Source organism: Mobula hypostoma, chromosome 12 (genome assembly GCF_963921235.1).
Source record: "Mobula hypostoma chromosome 12, sMobHyp1.1, whole genome shotgun sequence".
NCBI lineage: Eukaryota > Metazoa > Chordata > Chondrichthyes > Myliobatiformes > Myliobatidae > Mobula > Mobula hypostoma.
The window spans coordinates 23368862-23394607 of NC_086108.1; the positions used below are offsets into that span (position 1 = coordinate 23368862).

The 25746-nt window shown below is 40.0% G+C and overlaps 1 protein-coding gene across 1 annotated transcript in view; it reads left to right on the plus strand.

Annotated features, from left to right (window-relative positions):
* Window positions 1-25746, plus strand: part of LOC134354662 (pappalysin-2-like) — a 407928-nt gene that overhangs the window by 224946 nt on the left and 157236 nt on the right. Inside the window, exons 9-12 of the mRNA XM_063063752.1 lie at window positions 7650-7741; window positions 16850-17046; window positions 20164-20316; window positions 21840-21975. Of these exons, the coding sequence (XP_062919822.1) occupies window positions 7650-7741; window positions 16850-17046; window positions 20164-20316; window positions 21840-21975 (578 nt within the window). The remainder of the gene's footprint in view (window positions 1-7649; window positions 7742-16849; window positions 17047-20163; window positions 20317-21839; window positions 21976-25746) is intronic.

The window sequence follows — 25746 nt, forward strand, 5'->3', positions numbered from 1 at the left end:
GTAGTCCAAGAAAAGCTTTCTCACATAAGCATCCCTCTTCTCCAGATGTGTAAGGACAGTGTCTAGAGCTGTGGCTATTGCGTTGTCTGATAGATCAAAAAAGAAAATTAGCTGGTTAACTTTTGGTGACAACAGTTGAGGAATGCCATCAGTTAGGACGTGAAGTGAATTTTTCTGTTCTTTAAAGAAAATTATGAGATTTCTTAACAGCAGCTTAGGAGGATACCCATTTTAGTCATTAGTTGAAATGACTGTCCCATCAACTTTGTAGCTTGCGATCAGTCTGTTGCACCTGGAAGGGGCCTTGATCCATGGTCTGCTGAGTAGGTTAAGAGCCTGACTACTGAGCCGAGAAAACTTGGCAAATACTAGTTTTTAAACATTGTCTCAGAGTTTTGTCTATTCCTGACATTGTCAATATAGAAACATAGAAAACCTACAGCACAATACAGGCCCTTCAGTCCACAAAGCTGTGCCGAACATGTCCTTACCTTAAAGCTACCTAGGCTTACCCCTAGCCCTCTATTTTTCTAAGCTCCATGTATCCATCCAGAAGTCTCTTAAGAGACGCTATCGTCTCCGCCTCCACCACCGCCGCCGGCAGCCCATTCCACGCACTCACCACTCTCTGTGTAAAATACTTACTGCTGACATCTCCTCTGTACCTACTTCCAAGCACCTTAAGACTATTCCCTCTTGTGCTAGCCATTTCAACCCTGGGAAAAAGCCTCTGACTATCCACACGATCAATGCCTCTCATCATCTTATACACCTCTATCAGGTCACCGCTCATCCAATGTCACTCCAAGGAGAAAAGGCTGAGTTCACTCAACCTATTTTCATAAGGCATACTCATCAATTCAGGCAACTTGTAAATCTCCTTTGCACCCTTTCTATAGTTTCCACATCCTTCCTGTAGTGAGATGACCAGAACTGAGCACAGTACTCCAAGTGGGCTCCGACCAGGGTCCTATATAGCTGCAACATTACCTCTTGGCTCTTAAACTCAATCCTACGATTGATGAAGGCCAATGCTCCATATGCCTTCTTAACCACCGAGTCAACCTGCCTAGCAGCTTTGAGTGTCCTATGGACTCGGACCCCAAGATCCCTCTGATCCTCCACACTGCCAAGAGTCTTGCCATTAATACTATTTTCTGCCATCATATTTGACCTACCAAAATGAATTATCTCACACTTATCTGGGTTGAACTCCATCTGCCACTTCTCAGCCCAGTTTTGCATCTTATCAATGTCCCGCTGTAACCTCTGATAGCCCTCCACACTATTCACAACACCCCCAACCTTTCTGTCATCAGCAAATTTACTAACCCATCCCTCAACTTCCTCATCCAGATTATTTATAAAAATCACGAAGAGCAGGGGTCCTGGAACAGATCCCTGAGGCAGACCACTGGTGACTGACCTCCATGCAGAATATGACCCATCTGCAACCACTCTTTGCCTTCTGTGGGCAAGCCAGTTCTGGATCCACAAAGCAATGTCCCCTTGGATCCCATGCCTCCTTACAATATTCAGGAATACAGCAGCAGTTCTCACTAGCATCTCAGCTTCTCTTCATGTGCGGGTCAAGACCAGGGGTGGCCAACCTTTTACATTCCATGTGTCAATTTTTTCACGCACAAGTTCAGATGCGATTTTTTCAAGCACGAGTTCTATATTAACATATTTTTTACAAGAATTGAATGGGGGTACAAGAGTTGTATGGCGCATCTGAACTCGTGACTGAAAAAATTGATGCATGGAATGTAAAAGTTTGGCCACCCCTGGTCTAGACTTTTCCTGTTAGGGAGCTGCTTTGCAAAGGAGTGTGCCATTAGCCTGTTTTCTCATTTTTCCGTGAATTAATAAAGAGGAATGTGAGCAAATCTGGTTGATGTGTCTCCTTCCCAACAATGTTTGAAAATTAACCCTTGGATTACGAGGATCATATGCACACTGGCTAATGCATAAACTGACACAGCTATTAAGGCTTATATTTTTACAGTGTCTTTCACAGTATCAGGTCATACAAGAATGCCTTAACCCCAATGAAGAGTTCTAGCAATATTGTCACTGTTTTAATGTTAGAAGCCTTGCGGCCTTTTTGCATTTAGTTATTTCCCATAAGTAGTGGTCAACTGAAACATGAACTCCTTTTCTCTTTCCACGGATACTGCCTGTTCTGTTAAGTGTTTCCCCTACTTTGTGTATTATTTTAGGTTTTGTTTGATTCTCTTTCCCTCAAGTATCAATGGATATCAATCAGTGGATCACATTGCATTAAGTCTGTAGTGGGCAACAACAAATAAAAATTCGATGAAAAACATAAATAATACCCAAATATATATGTGATGCCTTATGTATATTTTTCTCTGTGATTGATTCTGATCATTCCAGTGATATGCAACTAAAATAAACTCTCGACATGCATTTGTGGAGAGAAAAGCAGGGATAAGATGACTATTACTATTACTATAAATTACTATTACTACGACTATAAATGCTGATTATTACCAGCATTTCCAGCTGCACCTGAGGCTTTAGCAAAAATGCAGAAATGGTTGACTGGAATATTGTTTGCTCCAGGAGCTAGTGCAGATGAGGGGACTCGACCCAAACATTGGCTGGCCATTTTCCTCCATAGATGCTGTCTGACTTGCTGAGCTTGTCTAGCTTTTTCTGTGTTGCTAAAGATTCCAGCATCTGCTGTCTCTTGTGTCCTCATTGCTTGGCTTAGAGAATTTTAGCTACATATAAGGAGAGGCTGGACAAACTTTCATCCACTGGAGGCTGAGGAAATACTTGGTTGACGTATATAAAATTATGAAATGTTGCCTCATGTGGCAGGATATTGCTTATTGACTTCAGCTTGTCATTTAATATGATCATCCCTCAGAGGCTGGTGGGTAAACTGTCCTTGTTGAGACTCATCGCCCCTCTCTGTAATTGGATCTTGGTCTTATTGATGGAAAGACCGCAGTCACAATTGGCAGCAACATCTCAAGATCCATCGTGCTGAGCACTGGTGCCGCTGAGGGCTATATGCTCAGCTTGCTGCTGTTCACTCTACTGGCTTATGAATGCACTACCAGATCCAGCTCAAACCCCATCATCAGGTTTACTGATGATACAGCCTCATGAGCAATAATAATGAGGCAGCATACAGAGAGGAGGTGGAGAGGCTTGTCAACTGGTGTGAGAACAACAACCTGAGTCTCAACATGGACAAGACAAAAGGGATGATTGAGGAATTTAGGAAGGCACGGGGTGACCTCTTTCCATTGCACAGCAATGGTTCTGCTGTGGAGAAAGCGGAGAGCACACATTTCCTTGGTGTGCACATGACAGACAATCTAACTGGGACCCACAACACACTTACTCATCAGTCAAAAAAGCACAACAGCATCTACTTTTCCTGAGAAGATTAAGGCATGTAGGACTCCCTGCCTCCATTCTAACAACTTTCTTTAGGAGCACCAGCGGCAGTGTCCTTGTGGGCTGCATCATTGTGTGGTACAGAAGTTGTAAGGCATTAGACTTGGCAAGGAAAGGGCCCGGGACATCTTGGATTGAGTCCTCAGCATTTTTAAATGGGAGGGTGATATACACCTAGCAATATGCAGGTGAGATTGGGAAAAACAGTTTGGTGCTGGATTCTAAGAGGGGGAACTTTTAGAATGCCTGAGAGACGGCTTTTTAGAGCAGCTCATGGTTGAATCCACTAGAGGATCAGCTGTTCTGGATTGGATGTTGTGCAATGAACCAGAATTGACTAGAGAGCTTATGGTAAAGTAACCTTTAGGGACAAGTTATCATAAGTGATCAGATTCACCCTGAAATTTGAAAAGGAGAAACTAAGGTCAGATATATCAGTATTACAGTGGAGTAAAGGGAATTACAGAGGTATCAAAGAGGAGTTGGCTAGAATGATTTTTGCATTGTCAAAAGCATCAGGAGAAGTACTGGAGGATTGGAGGGTTGCAAATGTTGTTTCCTTGTTCAAGAAAGGGAATAGGGATAACCCAGGAAATTATAGACCAGTGAGGCTTACTTCAGCAGTGGGCCAGTTGTTGGAGAAGATCCTGAAAGGCAGGATTTATGAGCATTTGGAGAGACATAATCTGATTAGGGATAGTCAGCATGGCTTTGTCAAGGGCAGGTAGTGCCTTGTGAGCGTGACTGAACTCCATCTACCAGTTCTCAGCCCAGTTCTGCATCCTATCAATGTCCTGCTGTAACCTCTGACAACCCTCAGACTATCCACAACACCTCCAACCTTTGTGGCATCTTGGGGTCCATGTCGATAACTCAAAGCTGCTGCACAGGTTGACAGTGTTGTTAAGAAGGTGTATGGTACTTTGGCACTCATCAACTGTGGGATTGAGTTCAAGAGCCATGAGGCTATATAAGACCTTATTCAGACCTCACTTGTTCAGTTTTGGTCATGTCATCACAGGAAGGATGTGGATACTATAGAGAGAGTGCAGAGGAGATTTACAAGGATGCTGCCAGGATTGGAGAGCGTACCTTATGAGAATAGATCAACTGAACTTGGCCTTTTCTCCTTGGAGCGACGTAGGATGAGATGTGACCTGATAGAGTTGTATAAGATGATGAGAGGCGTTGATAGTGTGGATAGTCAGAAACTTTTTCACGGGCTCGATTGACTAACATGAGGGGGCATAGTTTTAAGGTGCTTGGAAATAGCTACCGAGGGGATGTCAGGGGTAAGTTTTTCACACAGAGAGTGGTGGGTGCGTGGACTGTACTGCTGGTGGCAGTGGTGGAAGCGGATACAATAGGATCTTTAAAAAGGTACATAGATAGGTACATGGAACTTAGAGAAATAGAAGGCTATGCTCTAGGGAAATTGTAGAGAGTCTCTAGAGTAGGTAACGTGGTCGGCACAGCATTGTGGGACGAAGGGCCTGTAACATGCCCCAAAGATTTCTTTGAACATTTTTCTATGAACTAAGAGACATAGAAAAGTAATTAAGTGTGCTGATAGAAATTCGAGGATGTAACATAACATATTGATAAAAGTAGAGAAGTGGATGTAGTGAATATGGATTTCAGTAAGGCATTTGATAGGTTCCCCATGCAAGGCTCCTTCAGAAGGTAAGGAGGCATGGGATCCAAGGAGACCTTGCTTTGTGGATCCAGAATTGGCTTGACCGCAGAAGGCAAAAGGTGGTTGTAGATGGTTTGTATTCTACATGGAGGTCGGTGACCAGTGGTGTTCTGCAGGGATCTGTTCTGGGATTCCTCCTCTTTGTGATTTTATAAATGACGTGGATGAACAAATAGAAGGATGGGTTAGTAAGTTTGCTGATGCCACAAAGATTGGGGGTGTTGTGGATAGACTGGAGGGTTGTCAGAGGTTACAGCGGGACATTAATAAGATGCAGAACTGGACCGAGAAGTGGTAGATGGAGTTCAACCCAGATAAGTGTGAAGTGGCTCGTTTTGGTAGGTCAGTTTGAAGACAGAATACAGTATTAATGGTAAGACTCTTGGCAGTGTGGAGGATTAGAGATTTTGGGGTCCATGTCCGTGGAACACTCAAAGCTGCTGCGCAGGTTGACAGTGTTATTAAGAAGGTGTATGGTGCGTTGGCATTCATCAGCCATGAGATTGAGTTCAAGAACCATGTTACAGCAATATAAGACTTGGTCAGACCCCACTTGGAGTACTGTGTTCAGTTCTGGTCACCTCACTACAGGAAGGATGTGGATACTATAGAGAGAGGGCAGAGGAGGTTTACAAAGATGTTGCCTGGATTGGAGAGTGTGCCTTATGAGAATAGATTGAGTGAACTTGGCCTTTTCTCCTTGGAGCGATGTAGGATGAGATGTGACCTGATAGAGTTGTATAAAATGATGAGAGGTGTTGATAGTGTGGTTAGCCAGAAGCTTTGTCCCAGGGCTGAAATGGCATAGCTTTAACTTGCTTGGAAGTAGGTATGAGGGGATGTTAGGGGTAAGTTTTTCACACAGAGAGTGGTGGTGCGTAGACAGTGGTGGAGGCGGATTCAATAAGTTCATTTAAGAGACTCTTAGGTACATGAGTTTAGAAAAATAGAGGGTTATGCGATAGGGAAATTCTAGGCAGTTTCTAGAGTAGGTTACATGGTTGGCACAACATTGTGGGGTGAAGGCCCTGTAAAGTGCTGTAGATTTCTGTGTTCTGTGTTCTATGTAATTGATGGGAAAAGAACACTGGCAGGGAAGATGGCAGAGCAGCAATGGCCGGAATTTCTGGAAGCAATTTGGAAGGCACAGGATATATACATCCTAAAGAAGAGGCATTCTAAAGGCAGGATGACACGACCGTGGCTAACAAGAGAAGTCAAAGCCAGCATAAAAACCAAAGAGGGGGCATATAATAGAGCAAAAATAGATGGAAAGTTAGAGGATTGGGAAGTTTTTAAAAACCAACAGAAGACAACTAAAAAAGACATTAAGAAGGTAAAGATGGAATAGAAAAGTAAACTAGCCAATAATATTAAAAAGGATACCAAAAGTTTCTTCAGATAATAAAGTGTAAAAGAGAGGTAAGAGTGAGTAGGTGGATATCGGACAACTGGAAAACAGTGCTGGAGAGGTATAATGGGGGACAAAGAAATGGCAGTCACACTGAATAAGTATTTCACATCAGTCTTCACTGTGGAAGACATTAGCAGTATGGCAGAAACTACAGGTGTCCGGGGGTATGAAGTGCATGGTTACCATTACTAGAGAGAAGGTTCATGGGAAACTGAAAGATCCAAAGTTAGGTAAGTCACCTGGACTTGATGGTGTACAGCCTAGGGTTCTGAAAGAGGTGGATGAAGAGGTTTTGGAGTCTGTGTTGGGATCGGTTATTTTTCTGTTATATGTCAATGATTTGGATGGTGCAACTGATGACTTTGTTGCAAAGTTTGCAGATGATATGAAGATAGGTGGAGGGGCAGGCAGCTTTGAGGAAGTAGAGAGGCTACAGAAGGACCTAGACAGATTAGGACAATGGGCAAAGCAGTGGCAGATGGAATACAGTGTTGGGAAGTGTATGGTCATGCATTTTGGTAGAAGAAATGAAAGGATAGACTACTTTCTAAATGGACAGAAAATATATAAAACTGAGGCACAAAGGGACTTTGAAGCCCTCTTGCAGAATTCCCTAAATATTAATTTGCAGGTTAAGTCAGTGATAGGAAAGCAAATCCAGTGTTAACGTTCATTTCAAGAGGACTAGAATATACAGTCAAGGATGTAATGTTGAGACTTTATAAAGCACTGCTGAGGCCTCGCTTGGAGTATTTTGAGCAGTTTTGGGCCCCTTACCTTAGAAAGGATGTGCCAAAACTAGCTAGTTCTGATCCAGATAGAAAGCACTTGATGTTAAAGACCATTCATGAATGATAAAGATGTGTACTAATCTACCATTCCTGAATGACAGATATAGCTTAACAGACTTTAAAATCTACAATTCCTCCTCTCTCCTTCTTTTCATAGGAATAGCTCTGTAACTGGAACAAGTCTTCAAAAAGTTTTACAAAGCTTCTATTGTTTAGCGCTCCTGACATCTTCACGTCTGCATGGAATGTAGGATAGAAATCTGTCATACAGAGTTTGAAAAGTTCTGATATCCTTTGTTCTATTTTCCAGGGATCTTGGTGAAGAATGTGATGATGGTAACTTATTAGGTAATGATGGCTGCTCAAGAAAGTGTCAGAAAGAGGAGAAGTTCAACTGTGTGGGTGAGTGTTGCATTAATTATGCAGAGCACATATTTATATACTGTACATGGCTAATGGAGTAAAATATAATATGCAGGCTGGTTTGTTAATCTGACTACATACATAGCATCTATACGTGTTTCACTGTTTGCAGTCTTGTTCTTTGCACTGTGGGATTTGGACCATGTATCTACATCATCAGGAAGACCTGTTGATTTCACCCCTGTAGCCCAGCCAAACTTAATCCTGTTTCTACGTACCTGAGAGTTAAATCCACATGCACATCTTGGCTGCCTCCAGATATAGCAAATCTTCCACACTTATAGCCACTTTCCATCCACTATAAACTTAATTTTCCATAAAACTTTACTGTCCCGTGCTTGATGGGGACGTGGTGTAGGTTGGTGGTGAGGAGAAATGGGTATAGTGTATGTTAATAGAGGGAGATCATCTAGAAATATACTAGAGGTAATGGAGAGATAATCATATATTTTATTGACACATGGATAAAGATAAAAGCAGATGGTCTTAGTGATGTTATGATCAGAAGCTCATCTTGATGCTGTGTCAATGGCTAATATCACTGGGGAGCATGTGTAGATGAGAATTCGGATGGGATTGAAGGAGGGGTATTTCTGCAAAGGCAGCATTGAGGATGTGGGCGGCGAGTTTAACTAGTAATGTGAACCTCAAGAGTTGCTGTCTGAATTGGATAAATGTGCACTTTCAGTTCTTTTAATATTTTCTCTGACAGTCTGAGTTTAGCTGTACCTTCTGGCTGCCTGCTCATTTTGTTGATACTAGTGTTTTTTTAAACCTCAGGTTTTCTATAGTCCTGCTTTCTCTTGTAAAAACTAATTTTCTGTCATCAACACACAAGATTTTGGACATAGCCTAGAACAGACATTTCATCTAGAGAGAAAGTGGTGACAATATTGTCCAAGCAGCTTTTCACCTACAATCCACCTTCAGCCATTTAGTCATCTATCTGTCAAACTTAAATCTCTGCTGTTGCAGGAAAATTGTCTGCATTTCTAAAGTTTTTGTGGGATACTTTATAGGTGGACCTGAAATGCTATTTGCATCAGATTGATGCAGATCCTTTTCCCATCCAGTCATTTTAATTTTGTAAATTATTTGCCTTTAACAAGTGTAAGCTTATAGTCCTTGATTATATCCTTTCCTGCAACTTAGTTATTGATTCTTCCTAATGTTTTCACTTCTACCCTAACAGTAAATGCTAATGCAAAGTACTGTTTTCATCAACAATTCTATTACTTATTGTATTCTAAGAAGACCGCTTAATATTCTCAATTATATTGCTTATAAATCATCTTCTTATGCTGAAAATGTTCCACTGCAGGAAGTTTTTTTTTTGCCAGTTTATTACAACTAGATCCTTTTCCTTTTCCCACCGGGTTTCACTTACTCAGTGGATTTCCTTTGGACTCCTCTGACCAATTCCATTCTTACATTTAACCTCTGTTCTGGTCACAATGTTCTCTTCAATATTCTACCTCTTCATCAGATATTGTTTCAGATTCTTAAAGACTGGACATGTTATTTTTCTTCCAGTCGAATATAACTGATGCCTTACTTCTCAAGTTGTCTACGAATCACCAGCATTGTTACAGATTCCTCATTTTATTTTAACTTGGACTATACCTGAAGATTTCTATCACTTGCTCATTCTCTTCATCGCGTTCACGTGTATTCTGTCTTAATGCAAATACTTATAGCATCAATGTACTTGCATCATGTAGAATTATTTGTTGTCATCCAATTCCTTTTTTCCTGTCTGTCCTTTAAAAGTGGTAAAGAGAAATAATTATTGTTTGCTCTTCGGCAACTTGAATCCAGATCTCTGGTATAGCTGGTAAATCAAATCAATCCTTTATCAGCAATGTATCTAACTCACAAATTTGGTTGTAAATTGCTGTGTTTACTTGTTATGTTACTTGATCATTTGTACTGATCCTTATATTTTTTCATATCCTAATCATTGAACTTTTTGAGATCCCTTTCTCTCGATCACCCTTTCTCTGCTCAGAGCTTTCAGAAAGCTTTCCTGTCTCCTCTCAATGTACAGTGCTCAATCTTACAACTCTGCTGATGCCACTTTGAATGTTTCAAAAACTTTCACCTGTTTCAACAACTTTCACCTGTAGCATACTCCTGGAGTGTATTATACTTTGAGTGAGTTCCCACTTTGCTTTTAAACATGACTTCCAAGGAATTACAAAACTAATATGCCAATCTGGGCTTTTCCTTAGTCCTTGTCAGGGTTTCTTCCAGGGTCCTCCCACCTCTCTTGATCTATTGGTATAGCCATTTATTCTCGTTTTCCTCATTTTTGCTCTGCTTGTATTCATCCGTAATATTTACCTTAACCGCTTTCTGTGGTGGTGAGTCCCATATTCTCAGCATTCTGAAGTTGATTCTCATGAACTGCCTGTTTGATTTCTTCATGACCACCTTACGTGGGTCACCTCCATTTAATACTACTTCTTCTCACCTTAAACCTATACTCTCTTGTTTTTGATACCCACACCATAGGAAAAAGATTTTGGCTATCTAATGTATCTGTGACTTTTAGAATTTTGTATACCAGGTTGAGACCACCTTCGCTTCAAGGAAAATAAGCCCAACCAAACCCATCTCTCCATATATAAAGACCTCAGACCTAAGCAATGTTTAGGTGAACCTCCTCTGCATTTTCTTGAGTACAGTCACATCCTTCCAAGTGTTGCAACCAGAACTGAACATCATAATCCAAGAGTAATCAAACCAGTGTTCTGTAAATTTGCAACATGAAATTGCATTTACCTATGAAGGCAAGCATGCAATAGGCCACCTTCACTACCCAAGCTATCTGTGTTGCCACTTTCAGGGAAACTAGATTCTTGGTTCTCTATATTCATTAACATATTTTAGCATCATACCATCTATTGTATATTTCCTGCCCTATCATCATCATCATCATCATCATCATCATCATGTACCAAGTTGTATGACATAGGAATCATGGTCTTTCAATGACCATGATAGTTCTTGGCAAATATTTGTATAAAAGTGATTTGTCATTGTCTTCTTCTGGTAATGTGTCCACAAGATAGGTGACCGTAGCCATTATCAATACTATTCAGAGATTGTCTGCTTGGTGCCAGTAGTTGCATAACCAGGTCTTGTGTTAGGCACCATCTGCTCATATGACCATCCATCACCTGCTCTCATGGCTTTATGCGACCCTGATTAGGGGCCTAAGGAGGTGCTACTTCTTGTTCAAGGGTGGGAAGAAGCCTTACACCCCTCTATCCATTCCTACTCTATATGACTTTCAAAAAATACATCACCTCACACTTTGCCTGTATTAAATTCCATCTGCCAATGCTCCACCCAATTTTCCATCTGATTTCTTTCCTGCTGTAGCCTTAGACAACCTTATTCGCTATCCACATTGCCAAATATTTTTGTGCCATCTGCAAACTAACTCATCATACTTCCTAGTATTACTCACTTCACTCATCATACTGCAATTACTCATCTAAGTCAATAGCACACATCAAAAGCACAAAAGTTCCTGGAAAAATCCCTGTCTATATACTTCCGATAAGGAAAGCATCCTTCTACCACTACCCTCTGTTTCCTGTCACTAAGCCAATGTTGGATCCAGTTTACCAGCTTGCCTTGGATCTAGTGTATAAAGTTGCTTCCCTAAATTGCTATAACTCTCTAACCCCCACCTTCACTTTGCTCAAAACTTATCTCTTTGAATAATTTTTTTGTTATCTGCTGTAATCCATGTTATGTGACTCAGTCTCAGTTTTTGTATAATGATACTGGGATATTATTAGGGAATGAGACAGAGCACGCATGACAGAAGTGAGTGTAGGTAACCACTTTGGATCTAGTGATCATAATGCCATTAGTTTCAAACTAACTATGGAGAAGGATATGTCTGGTCCTCGGGTTAAGATTTTAGTTGGGAGAAAAGCCAGTTTCGATGGTATCAAAAAGGATGTGGCAAATGTGGATGGGACAGATTGTTCTCTGGCAATGATGTGCTTGGTAAGAGGGAGGCCTTCAAAAGTGAAATTTTGGGAGTACAGAGTTTGTATGCTCCTGTCAGAATAAAAGGCTATGATAACAGGTTGAGGAAACTTTGGTTTTCGAGAGATATTGAGGCCCTGGTTAAGAAGAGGAGGAGGTGCATAGGAGGTAAAGGCAGGAAGAACAAATGAGGTACTCGAGTATAAGACATTCAAGAGAACACTTAAGAAGGAAATCAGGAAGGCTAAAAGAAGACTTAAGGTTGCTTTAGCAGTCAAAGTGAAGGAGAATCCAAAGGGCTTCTACAGATATATTAAGGGCCAATGAATAGCAAGGGACATATGAGGGGTGATTGATAGGTTCATGGCCTAAGGTAGAAGGAATGAATTTTAGAAAACGTAGCACATTTATTTTTCGACGTAGTCCCCTCCTACATTTACACATTTAGTCCAGCGGTTGTGGAGCATACAGATCCCTTCTTTGTAGAAATGGGCATCTTGGACCTCCAGAAATGGTCCACAGCAGGGGTGATTGATAAGTTTGTGGCCTCGGGTAGAAGGCGATGAGTTATTAACTTCAAACTTTCTGCATAATCACTCAAGGAGTAGAACTGCACGTGCATGTAATGAGAGCTGTATAACTCACCTCCTTCTACCTTAGGCCACGAGCTTATCAATCACCCCTGCTATGGACCACTTCTGGAGGTCCAAGATACCGACTTCTGCAAAGAAGGGATCCATATGCTCCACGACCACTGAACTAAGTGTGTAAATGTACGAGGGGACTATGTTGAAAAATAAATGTGCTAGGTATTCTAAAATTGATGCCGTCTACCTTAGGTCACGAACTTATCAATCACGCCTTGTAATTGGTTGTTTTGAAGATCAGAGTTGTCATCTATGCACAGAGCTGAAAGAAATGGGGGAGATCTTAAATGGATTTTTTCCATCTGTATTTACTCAGGAGATGGACATAGAGTCTATAGAAATGAGGCAAAACAGCAGTGAGGTCATGAATCATATCCAGATTACAGAAAAGCTTGCTGACAAGACAAATTAGGGTGGATAAATCTCCAGGGATCTTGCAAGGTGTTTCTCTGGACCTTGTGGGGAGCTGCTGCAGAAATTGCAGGGGCCATAGCAGAGGTATTTAAAATGTTGTCAGCAACGGCTGAGGTGCCGGAGGATTGGAGGATAGCTAATGTTGTTCTGTTGCTTAAGAAAGTCTCTAAAAATATTATTTATTTTGGCCGGTGAATCTGATGTCAGTAGTTGGTAAATTATTGGAAGGCAATATAAAGGACCGATATATAAGTATTTGGATAGATAGGAACTGATTAAGATTAGTCAGCATGGCTTTGTGTGTGATAGGTCCTGACTAACCAATCTTACAGAGGCTTTTCAAGGAAGTTACCAGGAAAGTTGTTGAAGGAAAGGGTGTGGATATTGCTACGTGGCCTCAGCAAAGCCTTTGAAAAGGTTCGTCAAGAAGGTTCAGTCGCTTGGCATTCAAGATGAGGTAGTTAATTGAATGTAGAATTTGGAGGTAATTAATTGAAGGTGAAATGTTTAAGAGGAACATGAGGGGGAACTTCTTCACTCAGCAGATGGAATGAGCTGCCAGCGGAAGTGGTGGATTTGAGTTAATTTTAAACACTTAAGAGAAATTTGGATAGGTACATGGATGAGGTGGGTATGGAGAACTGTGGTCCAGGTGCCAGTGGATGGGATTAGGCAGCATAATAGTTTGACACAGACTCGATGGGCCAAAAGGCCTGTTTCTATGCTGTAGTGTTCTATAACTCTATGTGACTTTGGATCCTTTGCCACATTAAAGTTGTTTAAGTAACATGCTATCTGTAATTATAAGTATTCTGGTTTCTCAATGGATGAAATGCGATTTCAGTTTTGATCATTACATGAACTACGGCCTGTGGTCTAACTGAGCAACGCTTCTTAAACAGTAGCATCAAGCCTTGCTGAGCTATTTATGGGTTAAAGTTTGGTGGAGGATAGCTGGCTAATGGCTCATATTATGCTCATGTGTCTTGCATTACGAGGGGTTATATGCCAATAAAGCCTGAATTTATTAGGATGTTTACACTTTTCCCATCAATTGTTTAGATTTCTTCAATTTGTTTTTAGTATCTGTCTTTGATGAAGACTGGGACTAATTAAGATTCATTGATGCAATGTTGGTGGTATTGACATAACGTGATTTGGTCAAATATTAGATACTGTTAATTAGAGTCATCACATGGAACTAATTATCTTTGTGCTCTTCTGCTTTGCACTTGAAGACCATAAGCACCATTCTTTCTCATGGTAAAGCCTCCTCAAAAACAAGTTGGATTTTTCTAATTATAAAAGAAATGATTGCTCTCAATTCAAAACATTCTTGAGCAGTGTCTACTGTTGCTTTTATTCAGTCCATATGGCAAAATGGAAAGGGTCAGTGAAATAAGCTAGCCTTAGATCTGGGGGCATGCCAGATGACCAGTTATCCAAGACAACAGGTACATTTTGTGGAAAGTCTAATCACACATCTGGATGCTGTGATTTGTTAATTAAGCATGAGCCCTGCAGGAAAATAAGTTAACATAATATCCCTATTCTTCTTTTTGCTATTGCTTGATTTCATGTACTTTTTAAACCCAAAGTTTGAAGAAACAAACTTTTGGGAGTGCTTTAATGCGCCAAATTTTTTCTGCCAGGAAGTAAAGTTGGAAGAACATGTTTTTGTTTTCTTTTCATGAATTAGAAATGATTATTTGACTAAATAGGGAGGCTTTTTTTTTCCCCTCCCAGGCGGCAATCTTGCCTTTCTCCTGATCTTTCTACCCTTTGAATCCTTATGTGTCAGGAGGTGAACTTAAGGTGTAATTCAATAGACACAAGGGCAAAAGGGTAGATGAATATGCTGGTACAGTTGGACAAAGATGTGTGCAGGAAAATGCATAGATGTCCACATAGACCTGTACCTGTGCTGTATATGACAGTGGTCATTACGAGATATTCATTGGCCCAACGGCCACAGCCTCTCTATACACAGAATTTTAATGTCTACTGATTATTTGAGCTGATGTCTGCACCATGATTTCTGCCAGCTGGCCAGTAGCCTGAAGATGTTTGCAGCTAGCAGCTCTTGTGGATCATTTCATAGCTTTTCTTTGCTGAGTCTTCAATCTTGATAACTGTTTCATTGAAGCTGAGGCATGCTTTGTAGAGAAAAAGTGTCGATGAGGAGATGAATGTCAGCAGTTCAGGAGCATGGGCTCCACTGCTTTCCAGCTCCATTGTCAGCGGGGTAAGAAAGCTGACACTTTCAAGACTGCTTGGGTAATTGCTAAAGCACCCTCCTTTGATATGACATAGAAAGCTCATGTTTGGATGCCCAGCCTGCCAATCTAGTCACATTAGCCTTCTGAGATGCCAAGTGGAGAAAGGAGGTGCTTCCTGTAGCAAGTTCCATGGTTTGGGGCTCATCGCTACAGTTGCACTGTGGCTTACAGAGAAATTTACAATTACTGAGCAGGTTAGCCTTGTCTTCCAGGGCCGAACTACAAAGTACATTCTGCTCAGGGCTGCCTTCTGTTGATAAGGTACAAACGTAGTTTAAAGCAGGAACCTCTATTGTAGGTTTAGTGGTATTTGCTCCACCTCCACACTTCACATGTATCTGGCAGTGCCTTCCATCTGGATAGTGAAAATCTATAACTCAGATGTTGGCTTATGCTTTCTGGAACAGCTGGCATGATTTTTGCAGTAGTTAGCTAAATTATAGTTAATGGGGAGGTTGGTGTTGCCTGTATTTTTTTCCATCTAATGGAAAACATTGGAATATCAATGGTGGAGTGGACAATAAGATCTGATGACATGGTAACACCTCGAGAGTAACTTGGAACATAGAACAGTACAGCAGAAGAACAGCCATTCACCCACAATATTGTGCCGAACCAGCTAAAAAGCAAATCAAAAACACCCAAACACTAATCTTTTCTACCTATACCATGTCCATATCCCTCCGTCTTCTTTACATCCATGTGCCTTTCCAAATGTCTCTTATAAGTTTCTAATGCACTTGTCTCTACCACCATACCACCTACTTTCAAAGAGCTATGAACTTGGATCTTAAGATCTCTCTGCTCAGTAACACTGTCAAGGATCTTGCCCTGTCTTCTTGCATTTGCCCTTCTGCAGTGCAACACTTCATATTTATCTACGTTAAACTTTATCTGCCATCTCTGCCCATATCTACAACTGATCTATATCGTGCTGTATTCTTTGCCAGTTTTCTACACCGTCCACAACTTCACCAATTTTGGTATAATCCAGGTCATTTATACACATCACAAACAGCAGAGGTCCCAGCACAGATCCTTGTGGAACTCTGCTAATTACAGACCTCCAGCTCAAATAAGTCCCTTCAGCGATAAACTTCCGTCTTCTATCCTTGAGCCAGTTTTGAATTTAAACAGCCAATTTAATGTGGACCCTATGCAGCATCCAGGTGCATTCAATAGAGATCTGAGTACCTGCTGTGGCATCAGAGCTGTTGTTTTTCGGTTGTAATATTGTACTGAAACACCAAAGGTGCAATATGAAAAAGGGAAAGCAATACTCCTTGCACCTTGTTAATATCTTGATCTCTTTTATCATTAAAGTTGCCTTGAATTTTGGAAGATCTTTCAGCGTAAATTTTGGATATGAGTTATTCCAGAGTAAAAGGATCTCTGAACTTCCTTTTGATACTTTATACTTTATTGTCACCAAACAATTGATACTAGAACGTACAATCATCACAGTGATATTTGATCTGCGCTTCCTGCTCACTGGATCACAAATATTAAATATTAATAATATTAAAAATAGTAAACATAAGTAAATATTAAAATTTTAAATTATAAATCATAAATAGAAAATAGAAAAATGGAAAGTAAAGTAGTGCAAAAAAAAAGATGTGAGGGGCTAGATGGCCTACTTTTGTTTATTCTACATTGCATTATTTTTTAGTTAATTTGAAGTGGATTGAGACTTGGATATGTATTACAGATAAAATTTGAATAATATATTTTTTCAGGAGAGCCAAGCCTCTGCTACATGTACGACGGAGATGAGGTCTGCGAGGAATTTGAGAAAAATAGTAGTATTCGTGACTGTGGCTTTGTCACACCTAAAGGCTTCAGTGACCAATGGGCAGCAGGAGCCTTGGCCTCCCACCAGGATGATAGAAAGTGTCCAGTTCAAGTGATCCCAGGACAACCTGACATATCAAAGGTAGGTTAACATTGATTGCCCTAACTGGACATGGTGAGTAATAAACATGAACCATTTAGGCTATGGGATGGAGCATTATATATCCCAATAAAATGATAAATAAAATTTATTGAAAGCAATTGGGAATTTATTTTAAACATTTCTCTTTGATGCTGTGAATCACGAGCTGTTGAATTTGGTTAATCTTACATCCCATCCACTTTTCCACTAAAGGCCTCAGTTCATCATTGAAAAGTTTTTACTCTTATGTTTAGATTTTGCTCATGTTCTGCTCAACCTGAAACACTAATTCATTTTTCCCTCCACTGAGATGCCTGAATTGTCTATTTCCAGTGTTTTCTGCTTTTATTTCCTGCTCACTGATTTTATTCATCTGATATTCCTGCCTTAATATACAAACTTGTAGAAAGGACAGAATCTAATCTGCTGCTTTCGTTATACCACCTATTTAAATATACAGTGGCATGTAAAAGTTTAGGCACCCCGGTCAAAATTTCTGTTACTGTGAATAGCTAAATGAGTAAAAGATGAACTGATTTCCAAAAGGCATAAAGTTAAAGATGACACATTTCTTTAATATTTTAAGCAAGAAAACTTTTTATTTCCATCTTTTACAGTTTCAAAACAACAAAAAAGGAAAAGGGCCCAAAGCAAAAGTTTGGGCACCCTGCATGGTCAATACTTAGTAACACCCCCTTTGGCAAGTATTACAGCTTGTAAACACATTTTGTAGCCAGCTAAGAGTCTTTCAATTCTTGTTTGGGGGATATTCGCCCATTCTTCCTTGCAAAAGGCTTCTAGTTCTGTGAGATTCTTGGGCGGTCTTGCATGCACTGCTCTTTTGAGGTCTATCCACAGATTCTTGGTAATGTTTAGGTCAGGGGACTGTGAGGGCCATGGCAAAACCTACAGCTTGCGCCTCTTGATATAGTCCATTGTTGGATTTTGAGGTGTGTTTGGGATCATTATCCTGTTGTAGAAGCCATCCTCTAGTTCTATTTTAACTTCATCAGTCCACAGGACTTGTTTCCAAAATGCATCAGGCTTGTTTAGATGTTCCTTTGAACCTTTTGAATAGAACTTTTTGGCTGCAACGAGCAAATGTATGTTTGGAGAAAATGGTGCAGAATTTCCTGAAAAGAACCCCTCTCCAACTGTTAAGCATGGGGGTGGATAGATCATACTTTGGGCTTGTGTTGCAGCCAGTGGCACAGGGAACATTTACTGGTAGAGGGAAGAATGAATTCAATTAAATACCAGCAAATTCTGGAAGCAAGCATCACACCGTCTGAAAAAATGTGGAAGAGGAAAAGAGGATGGCTTCTACAACAGGATAATGATCCTAAACACACTTCAAAATCCACAATGGACTAGTTCAAGAGGTGCAAGCTGAAGGTTTTGCCATGGCCCTCGCAGTCCCCTGACCTAAGCATCATCGAGAATCTGTGGATAGACCTCAAAAGAGCAGTGCATGCAAGACGGCCCAAGATTCTCACAGAACTAGAAGCCTTTTGCAAGGAAGAATGGGTGAAAATCCCCCAAACAAGAATTGAAAGACTCTTAGCTGGCTACAGAAAGCATTGCCAAAGGGGTGTAACTAAGTACTGACCATGCAGGGTGCCCAAACTTTTGCTTTGGGCCCTTTTCCGTTTTTGTTATTTTGAAACTGTAAAAGATGGAAATAAAAAAGTTTTCTTGCTTAAAATATTAAAGAAATGTGTCATCTTTAACTTTATGCTTTTTGGAAATCAGTTCATATTTTACTCACTTAGCTATTCACAGTAGCAGAAATTTTGACCAGGGGTGCCCAAACTTTTGCATGCCATTGTAAAGCTTTTGGTCCCCAGTAAGTGAATATGACTGGAATAAAAGGCTAAAGTATATCAGTGGAGAGGGTCAAAAGACCAAATAAAATGCATTTGACCAAGGCTGGTGTATGATTGACCACTGAGTGAGCATTATGGATGTTTGCTCTCTTCAGTTTGTGCATGCTCCTTTTGATGTACAGTCAAGTTTCAGAGTCAATAAAATTTGGGTTGAAATCTCAGTCTACGTCTAGACCTCTCTTTTTCCTTCAGTCTAGGTGAATAAAGAAGATTCCATTTGGAAATAGCCTATTTGCACAGTCCACGTCCCATGGGAACAGAGAAGCACAAGTCAAAGTTACTCATTAGTCCGCTAATTTTGGATTTTTTGAAACATATGCATATATGATAGATTTTCTTCCTTGATATCATAATGCTCTGTGAACATGCTCAATCATATCCTATTAATCTATTCAGACTCATAACCCTGGCTTCTCCATTTAAAAGCCATATTTCATCAAATGAATTGAAGTAATGTGTCCATTATTGCCCTTTAAAAAATGTCTGTGATGCTGAAATACCATTGCATCAGCAACTCAGAACGCTCACGTAATATACTATGTTCTTCTATTTATAACACTATGAGTGATCAAATGTTATACATAATATTCAAACAAGCTTCTCTTCAGTGGAGGCAAAATTTCTATTATTCATGTGATGGAGATGGAACCCACTGAAATTTCAGAAAAGTTTGAAGTATTTGCTACAACAGAGAGTTTCACTGAGCAGTGGGCATGATGCATATATTTCTAAATGCTTTATTCCAGCCAGGGTGAGCTAGCTAACTTCTTTATGCATTCATGATAAAGAGGTTTTCTGATAGTGTTTTACTTCTTAAGTGAAGGAGCAAAAAGGACTGGGACATTTATTCCCGATCTGCTCATATTTTTATGAAGCAAAACAGTTGTCATACTTCTAATAACCATGTGGCTTGGTAACTATTGTGAAGCCCTCAGTAATTATGATTGCAAAGGCTAAGCAAATATATTAGAGTCCATGGGATTTGGAACTGTATCGAGTGGTTCTAAAATTGGCCTTCAATCAGCAAAGTTTTCGCAGGATGGGACTGGGAGGGGCAGAACAGAAAAATGGACGACAGCCCATTTTATTTTCTACTTGGTTTTTGTTTACATCAAAATCAAATTTTGGCCACTTTGCAAAATCATACAACATGAATTTCCTTGCCTGTAAAGCTGCTCACTTATGTTGTTTTTAACTCATTTGTAATAATGAACATTGTCTGACCCTTCAGGTTTGTCAGACAGAACTTCTGGATGAGACTGCTGGACTGTCCCAGTATGCCTGGTTTCCATGTACTGCTCCCTTTTACACAGATAATACCCAAGACTTCAACAAACCTTATTCCTACCACAATTCAGATGATGATGAAAACATCTGGCTTAAGGTAAAGTCCGACATTCTTCATGCTGGATGCTGCTTCATAGATGAAATACTTGTATTCAGTAATTTTGTTTTTGAGGAAATGTGGAATACCATCCTCATTTTAATTATGTACCTGCAGGAGCATGAAATACCACATCACACGTTTGTTTCCTGTATCTTACATAATCGACTATTCCATAAAATATAGTTGTATATTCAATATTCAATATAATTTGCATCTTATTTCTAAACATGTTCAGGTATATTTGATCTCACCCCAATTATTCTGTTGAGTACCCTGTGGTTTATTCTGTATTCAGCAATATGATTAGTTCTCCCAATTGAGTGCATTGTGCTGGGCATTGATCTTCCTATACTATATAGTTCTTACCATTCCATCTTCTGTACTAGACAATATATTGGATCCATGTGGCTTTACCATTCAATGAAGCCTACACTATACAATATATTGAACAGCCAAAGCATCCTCCATTATAGAGAAACAGCAATATACACTGTGTACTGAACCACCATGAGTTCTCCATTGAGTGTATCCTGCAGTCGTATACTTGTACATACTGCAAAGTATCCTTCTTTGAGCAATATTAAATCATTGCTTTAATATTAAATTCTTTACCCTGCACTGTTCATGTGTTGACCAACACAGTCTATTCTGCAATAAGTCCTACAGTGAAAAAAAAAATCTTTTCTGCTGTTTATATACACAACAGTCATAATCTTTGGGAGATTGGATCCAGGGAGCTTAGACCAAAAACCTAGCAAATACGATATAGCCTCGGTATCGTAAGCTCAGTCACTTTCAACACCCAGGAAATAATTAAACTATGTTATTTTAATCGATTGGGAGGCGTTGATGTTTAAAGAGACCCAGTTACTTTGTATGCTTGTCACTGGAACCAAATATGTAGGTGCTGTAGCAGTTACAAAGCAAATGGTAATATTGGTTTTCATAGCAAGTGGGGTTGGGTGCAATAGCAAAGAAATCCTGCTCTAATTATTCAGGGCTTTGGTGAGATCTGATTTGGGGTACTGTGTGACAGCACTAAACAGACTGGATGCAAAGTAGTGCATCTAGAATGAGGGTTTGCAGTCTTGAGATTCAGTTTCAGCCATTTAAGACTAGGATGAGGAGTTTGTGGAATTCACTACCTCAGAGTTGTAGAGGCTTGAGCATTGAATATAACATTTTAAACAAGGAGTATGGAAAGAGGGAAGGAATGTGGTATTGAGACAGAGGATGAACTCCAATAATATTGAACAGTGGAACACACTTAAAGGGACAAATAGTTTCTGTGCTTCCATTGTTTTCTCGATGTAGATTTATTGGAGTTTTCCAAATATAAGTATATATAATACTGTTTAAAGATTATCCCCAGAACGTTTATTGTTTACAGTAGATTTCTATCATGTATATATGTTTAAATGTTAACCTTCACAGGCTTCTTTGTTATTTTCTTAAATGGCTGAAAAAATACTGTTGATATTTCAAATGCCAAACTCTCCATGTTTCTCTTTAAAACTCAGGTCTTCTTTGATCACCCCGGTGTGGCCAGGTCAATTCTACTTTACCTCTCTGCAGATGGAACAACATTCCTTGATCAACAGCGTAAAGTGATTAAAGTCCAGCTCACTGACACCAATGGACGCAACCACAGTCTGGGTATGTGTGTTCTACCCAGCCACTTTACACTTCTACTACCTTGGATTTTATCGCTATCCTAATCGTGAATTCTTCTTTCAACTTCCTTAATTTAAAAATATCTGTGCCTTTAAACCTAAATGAAAATGAAGCAGTAACAAGACAAAAGAGATAGGCTTACACAAGTTCAAGGAAAGGTGGAAACCTAGCAGACTGGAAGGATTAGGAAAATGAGGTTGCTTTGGTATCTGAAAAATGTTATAAAAATTTTACCAACTTTGCCTCTAACTTCCTCCCTTAAATTCACTTGGTCCATCTCTGGAGACAAACTGTCAACCGATATCTTTTATAAACCTACTGATTCGCACAGTTATCTTGACTATACCTCTTCCCACCTCATCTCCAGTAAAAATGCCTACTTTTCTCAGATTCTTCGCCTCTGCTGCATCCGTTCCCAGCACGTAGCTTTCCATTCCAGAACATCCAAGGTGTCCTCCTTCTTTAAAGTATGAGGTTTCCCTCTACCCCATCTTCCCACTGTCTTAACAGTGATAAAATTCCTCTTGTCTTTACCTACCACCCCATCAATCTTCACATCCAACACATTATCCTTCACAACTCCCACTGTCTCCAAAAGGACCCTACCACTAAACGTAATTTTACCTCTCCTCAACTCCCTTTCCACTTTCCACAGGGATTGCTCCCTCCATGAATCCCTTGTCCATTCATCCCTTCCCACTAATCTCTTCACGACGCTTATTCCTGCAGGCGGCTCAGGTGCTAGACCTGCCCATACACCTTCTCCCTCACCTCCATTCAGGGCCCCAAACAGTCCTTCCAAGTAATGCAACACTTCATCTGCAAATCTGCTGGGATCGTCTATTGTGTCTGGCGCTCCCGATGCAGCCTCCTCTACATTGGTGAGACCTTTCGTAAATTTGGGGACTGCTTCGTTGAGCACCTCCACACCATCGGCCATAAGCGGGACTTCCCAGTGCTCAAAGATCTTAATTCCCATTCCCATTCCAACGTGTCAGTCCATGGCCTCCTCTTGTGGCAAGATGAGTCCACCCTCTGGGTGCAGGAGCAACACCTTATGTTCCATCTGGGTAGCCTCCAACCTGATGGCATGAATATCAATTTCTCTATCTGGTAGAGAAATTAGCCCTCCTCTTTCTACCCCACCTGCCTATCACCTCCCTCTGGGTCCTCTCCTCTTTCCCTTTTTCCTATAGTCCACGCTCCCTCTTATTGGATTCCTTTTTCTCCAATCCTTGAATTTTCCCACTTAGCTGGTTTCACCTATCACCTCCCAGCAAGCCTCCTTCCCATCCCCCCTCCCCCACATTTTATTCTGGTCTCTTCCCCCTTCCTTCTCAAGAAGAAGCACCTCAGCCCAAAATATCAACTATTTATTCATCTCCATAGATGCTGCCTGAGCTGCTGAGTTCCTCCAGCATTTTGTGTGTGTTGCTCTGGATGTCCAGCATTTGCAGACTTTCTTGTGTTATAGGAAGTTCAAATAGGGAATGTGGAAAGAATACCTTGTAAATGAAATCAAAGCTAACATTAAAAGTTTACATAAATATGTTATGAGAATGGGAATGGCTCGGGACTATAAGGACATTAAAGATAGGTGAATGTAAGAGTATAAGAAAATGGATGAATTCTGTATCCATTTTGATTGCAGAGGGAAAAGACAGTTAGTATTGATTTAAGGCATGTTCCAAATATGTTCCAAGATTTGCTAAATAACCTAGCTCTAGAGAAAGGGATATGACTGACCCCTAGAATCTCAAGGATTGCATCTGCTATTGTATTAAGTAGGTAAAGTGGTGGTGATAATTATTTAAAAAATAAATCTTTCAAATCTGAAGGTCTAGATTTTAAGAGGGAGTGGAGACTGAAATGAGGAAATCAAGTTAGTTTAACACCTGCCATTGGAAAGCTCCTGGAATTAATTTCAGTTACCTCTCCCAAAACGATATCCTCACCATTGAGGCTCCAGTAACCTTCATTTGGTTCTTTTGGGCAAGCCACACATTTTGCATGCTGCATCGGGTTCTCAAATCAGACTCTCTATTCTGAATTTTGTCAAATGAATTATTGTCAGGTGGACAGAGAAATATATACAGAGAATGTGCTCAAACTTTCCTTAAAGTAATACAGCATTGCCGTTGACTGTAGGAATCTCCTTTTCCCACTCCCTGAAAATCACTTGAAGTAGAGAAGAAACTTTGGGATGTTAATGAGAACCTCTACAGTACTACTGAACCCTGTGTAACTGACAGAAGCAGTACACCACCTCAAAAGCCAGCCATCTGTCTGCCCCATCACAAACTTCTACCTATCTGCACATGAGTCTGCTGTTCCCAATTGGCCTCATTAGGAATAAACAAAAGAGGAAGTACATTAGGTCATCCTTGATCCCGACAGAAGGAAGAAGAAGTAATGTTGAAGAAACAATCCAATCTGTATTACTGCAGCTTGAACATACACCTTGGTGAAAGTGTTATTCTAGTTTTGTGAAGGAAAGGGGATGTCAGGCAAACCATGGAGTTAATTTGCATGTTAGATATTCTTTATGTATTTAATAAGGTTCTGACAGGAGACATAACAAAATATGAGTGCATATTGAATTGGACTTAATCTTCTGGCACTCTTTATAAGGAAAAAATTAGGCTGTGGGAAAAGAGAGCTGTTGTGTATTTAAGATTTAAGTAATATTTCAGTAACCTTGTGTGTGTGTATATATATATGTTGATTAAACATTCTTGTTCATTTAAATAATTCATTATGAGTTGTATGTACAAATATGTGAATTGTATCTCATGATGCTACCACATGATACATGCACACCTTACTTAAAGTAAACTTGAAGTCAGACTCGTATATCGGACTCTATTTCTTCCTGTGAGCTACTTTAATGTTTTGAAGTTACAAAACATAACAGCTGCACTTCATCTCATTAATGTGGAAGGACAAATAACATCTCCCAGTTTCTCACAATGTATAGAAATTATTTGGGTGAAGGAATCTAGGTTTTCTGATGAAACTAAACCAGGAGACAGTGTAACTTATGTTAACTGGAGAAATCACATAGGGGCTTTTAATGTGAGTGGGAAGAATGAAATAATCCATTTTGAATTCAAGGAATATTTATTTAAAGGCAAGAGGTGGGGACAGGATAACTGAATCATTCTGTAGAATTATACTCTGATTTCAGTATTAATGACAAATCTGAATGTCATCAGTGTTTCTAATTCTAACAGATAATAAAGAAGACACATTTCTAGCAGTTCAATTGCACAACCAAGTTTTCTCTTGATTGGGTTCTTCCTGGTAGAAGTCACCTTTGCAAGCTTGATGCAATTTTCTATATTATTTTATTAAAATCCCTTTTTATCTAAGACATCTCTTACAATTCAAGTTTTTTGACTATGCATATATGTGATCCTCCTTTCTTTAGCCCTCTACTTTAAAACTGTTTATTTGTACCTTTTAAATTTGTTAGCTCTAATTCTTTTCCAGTTCTGGTGAAAAGTTTGCTGGATCAAATGCAGGAAATTCCAGATTTACTGATGGACTTGGAAGGTTGAATCAGTCAGTTTGTTCCATTTCTGGGGTCAACATGGATTTCATTGATGAAATCCTTGGTTTTATTAAGGTTTCCCAACACATTGTTGAGCAATCACATCTTGGGTCCTGCATCAACTCCAACAGCATCTTCCAAACACATATCTACCATCAATAGGGCATCAGGGGCACGGAAACGGCACCTCCATGTTCCTC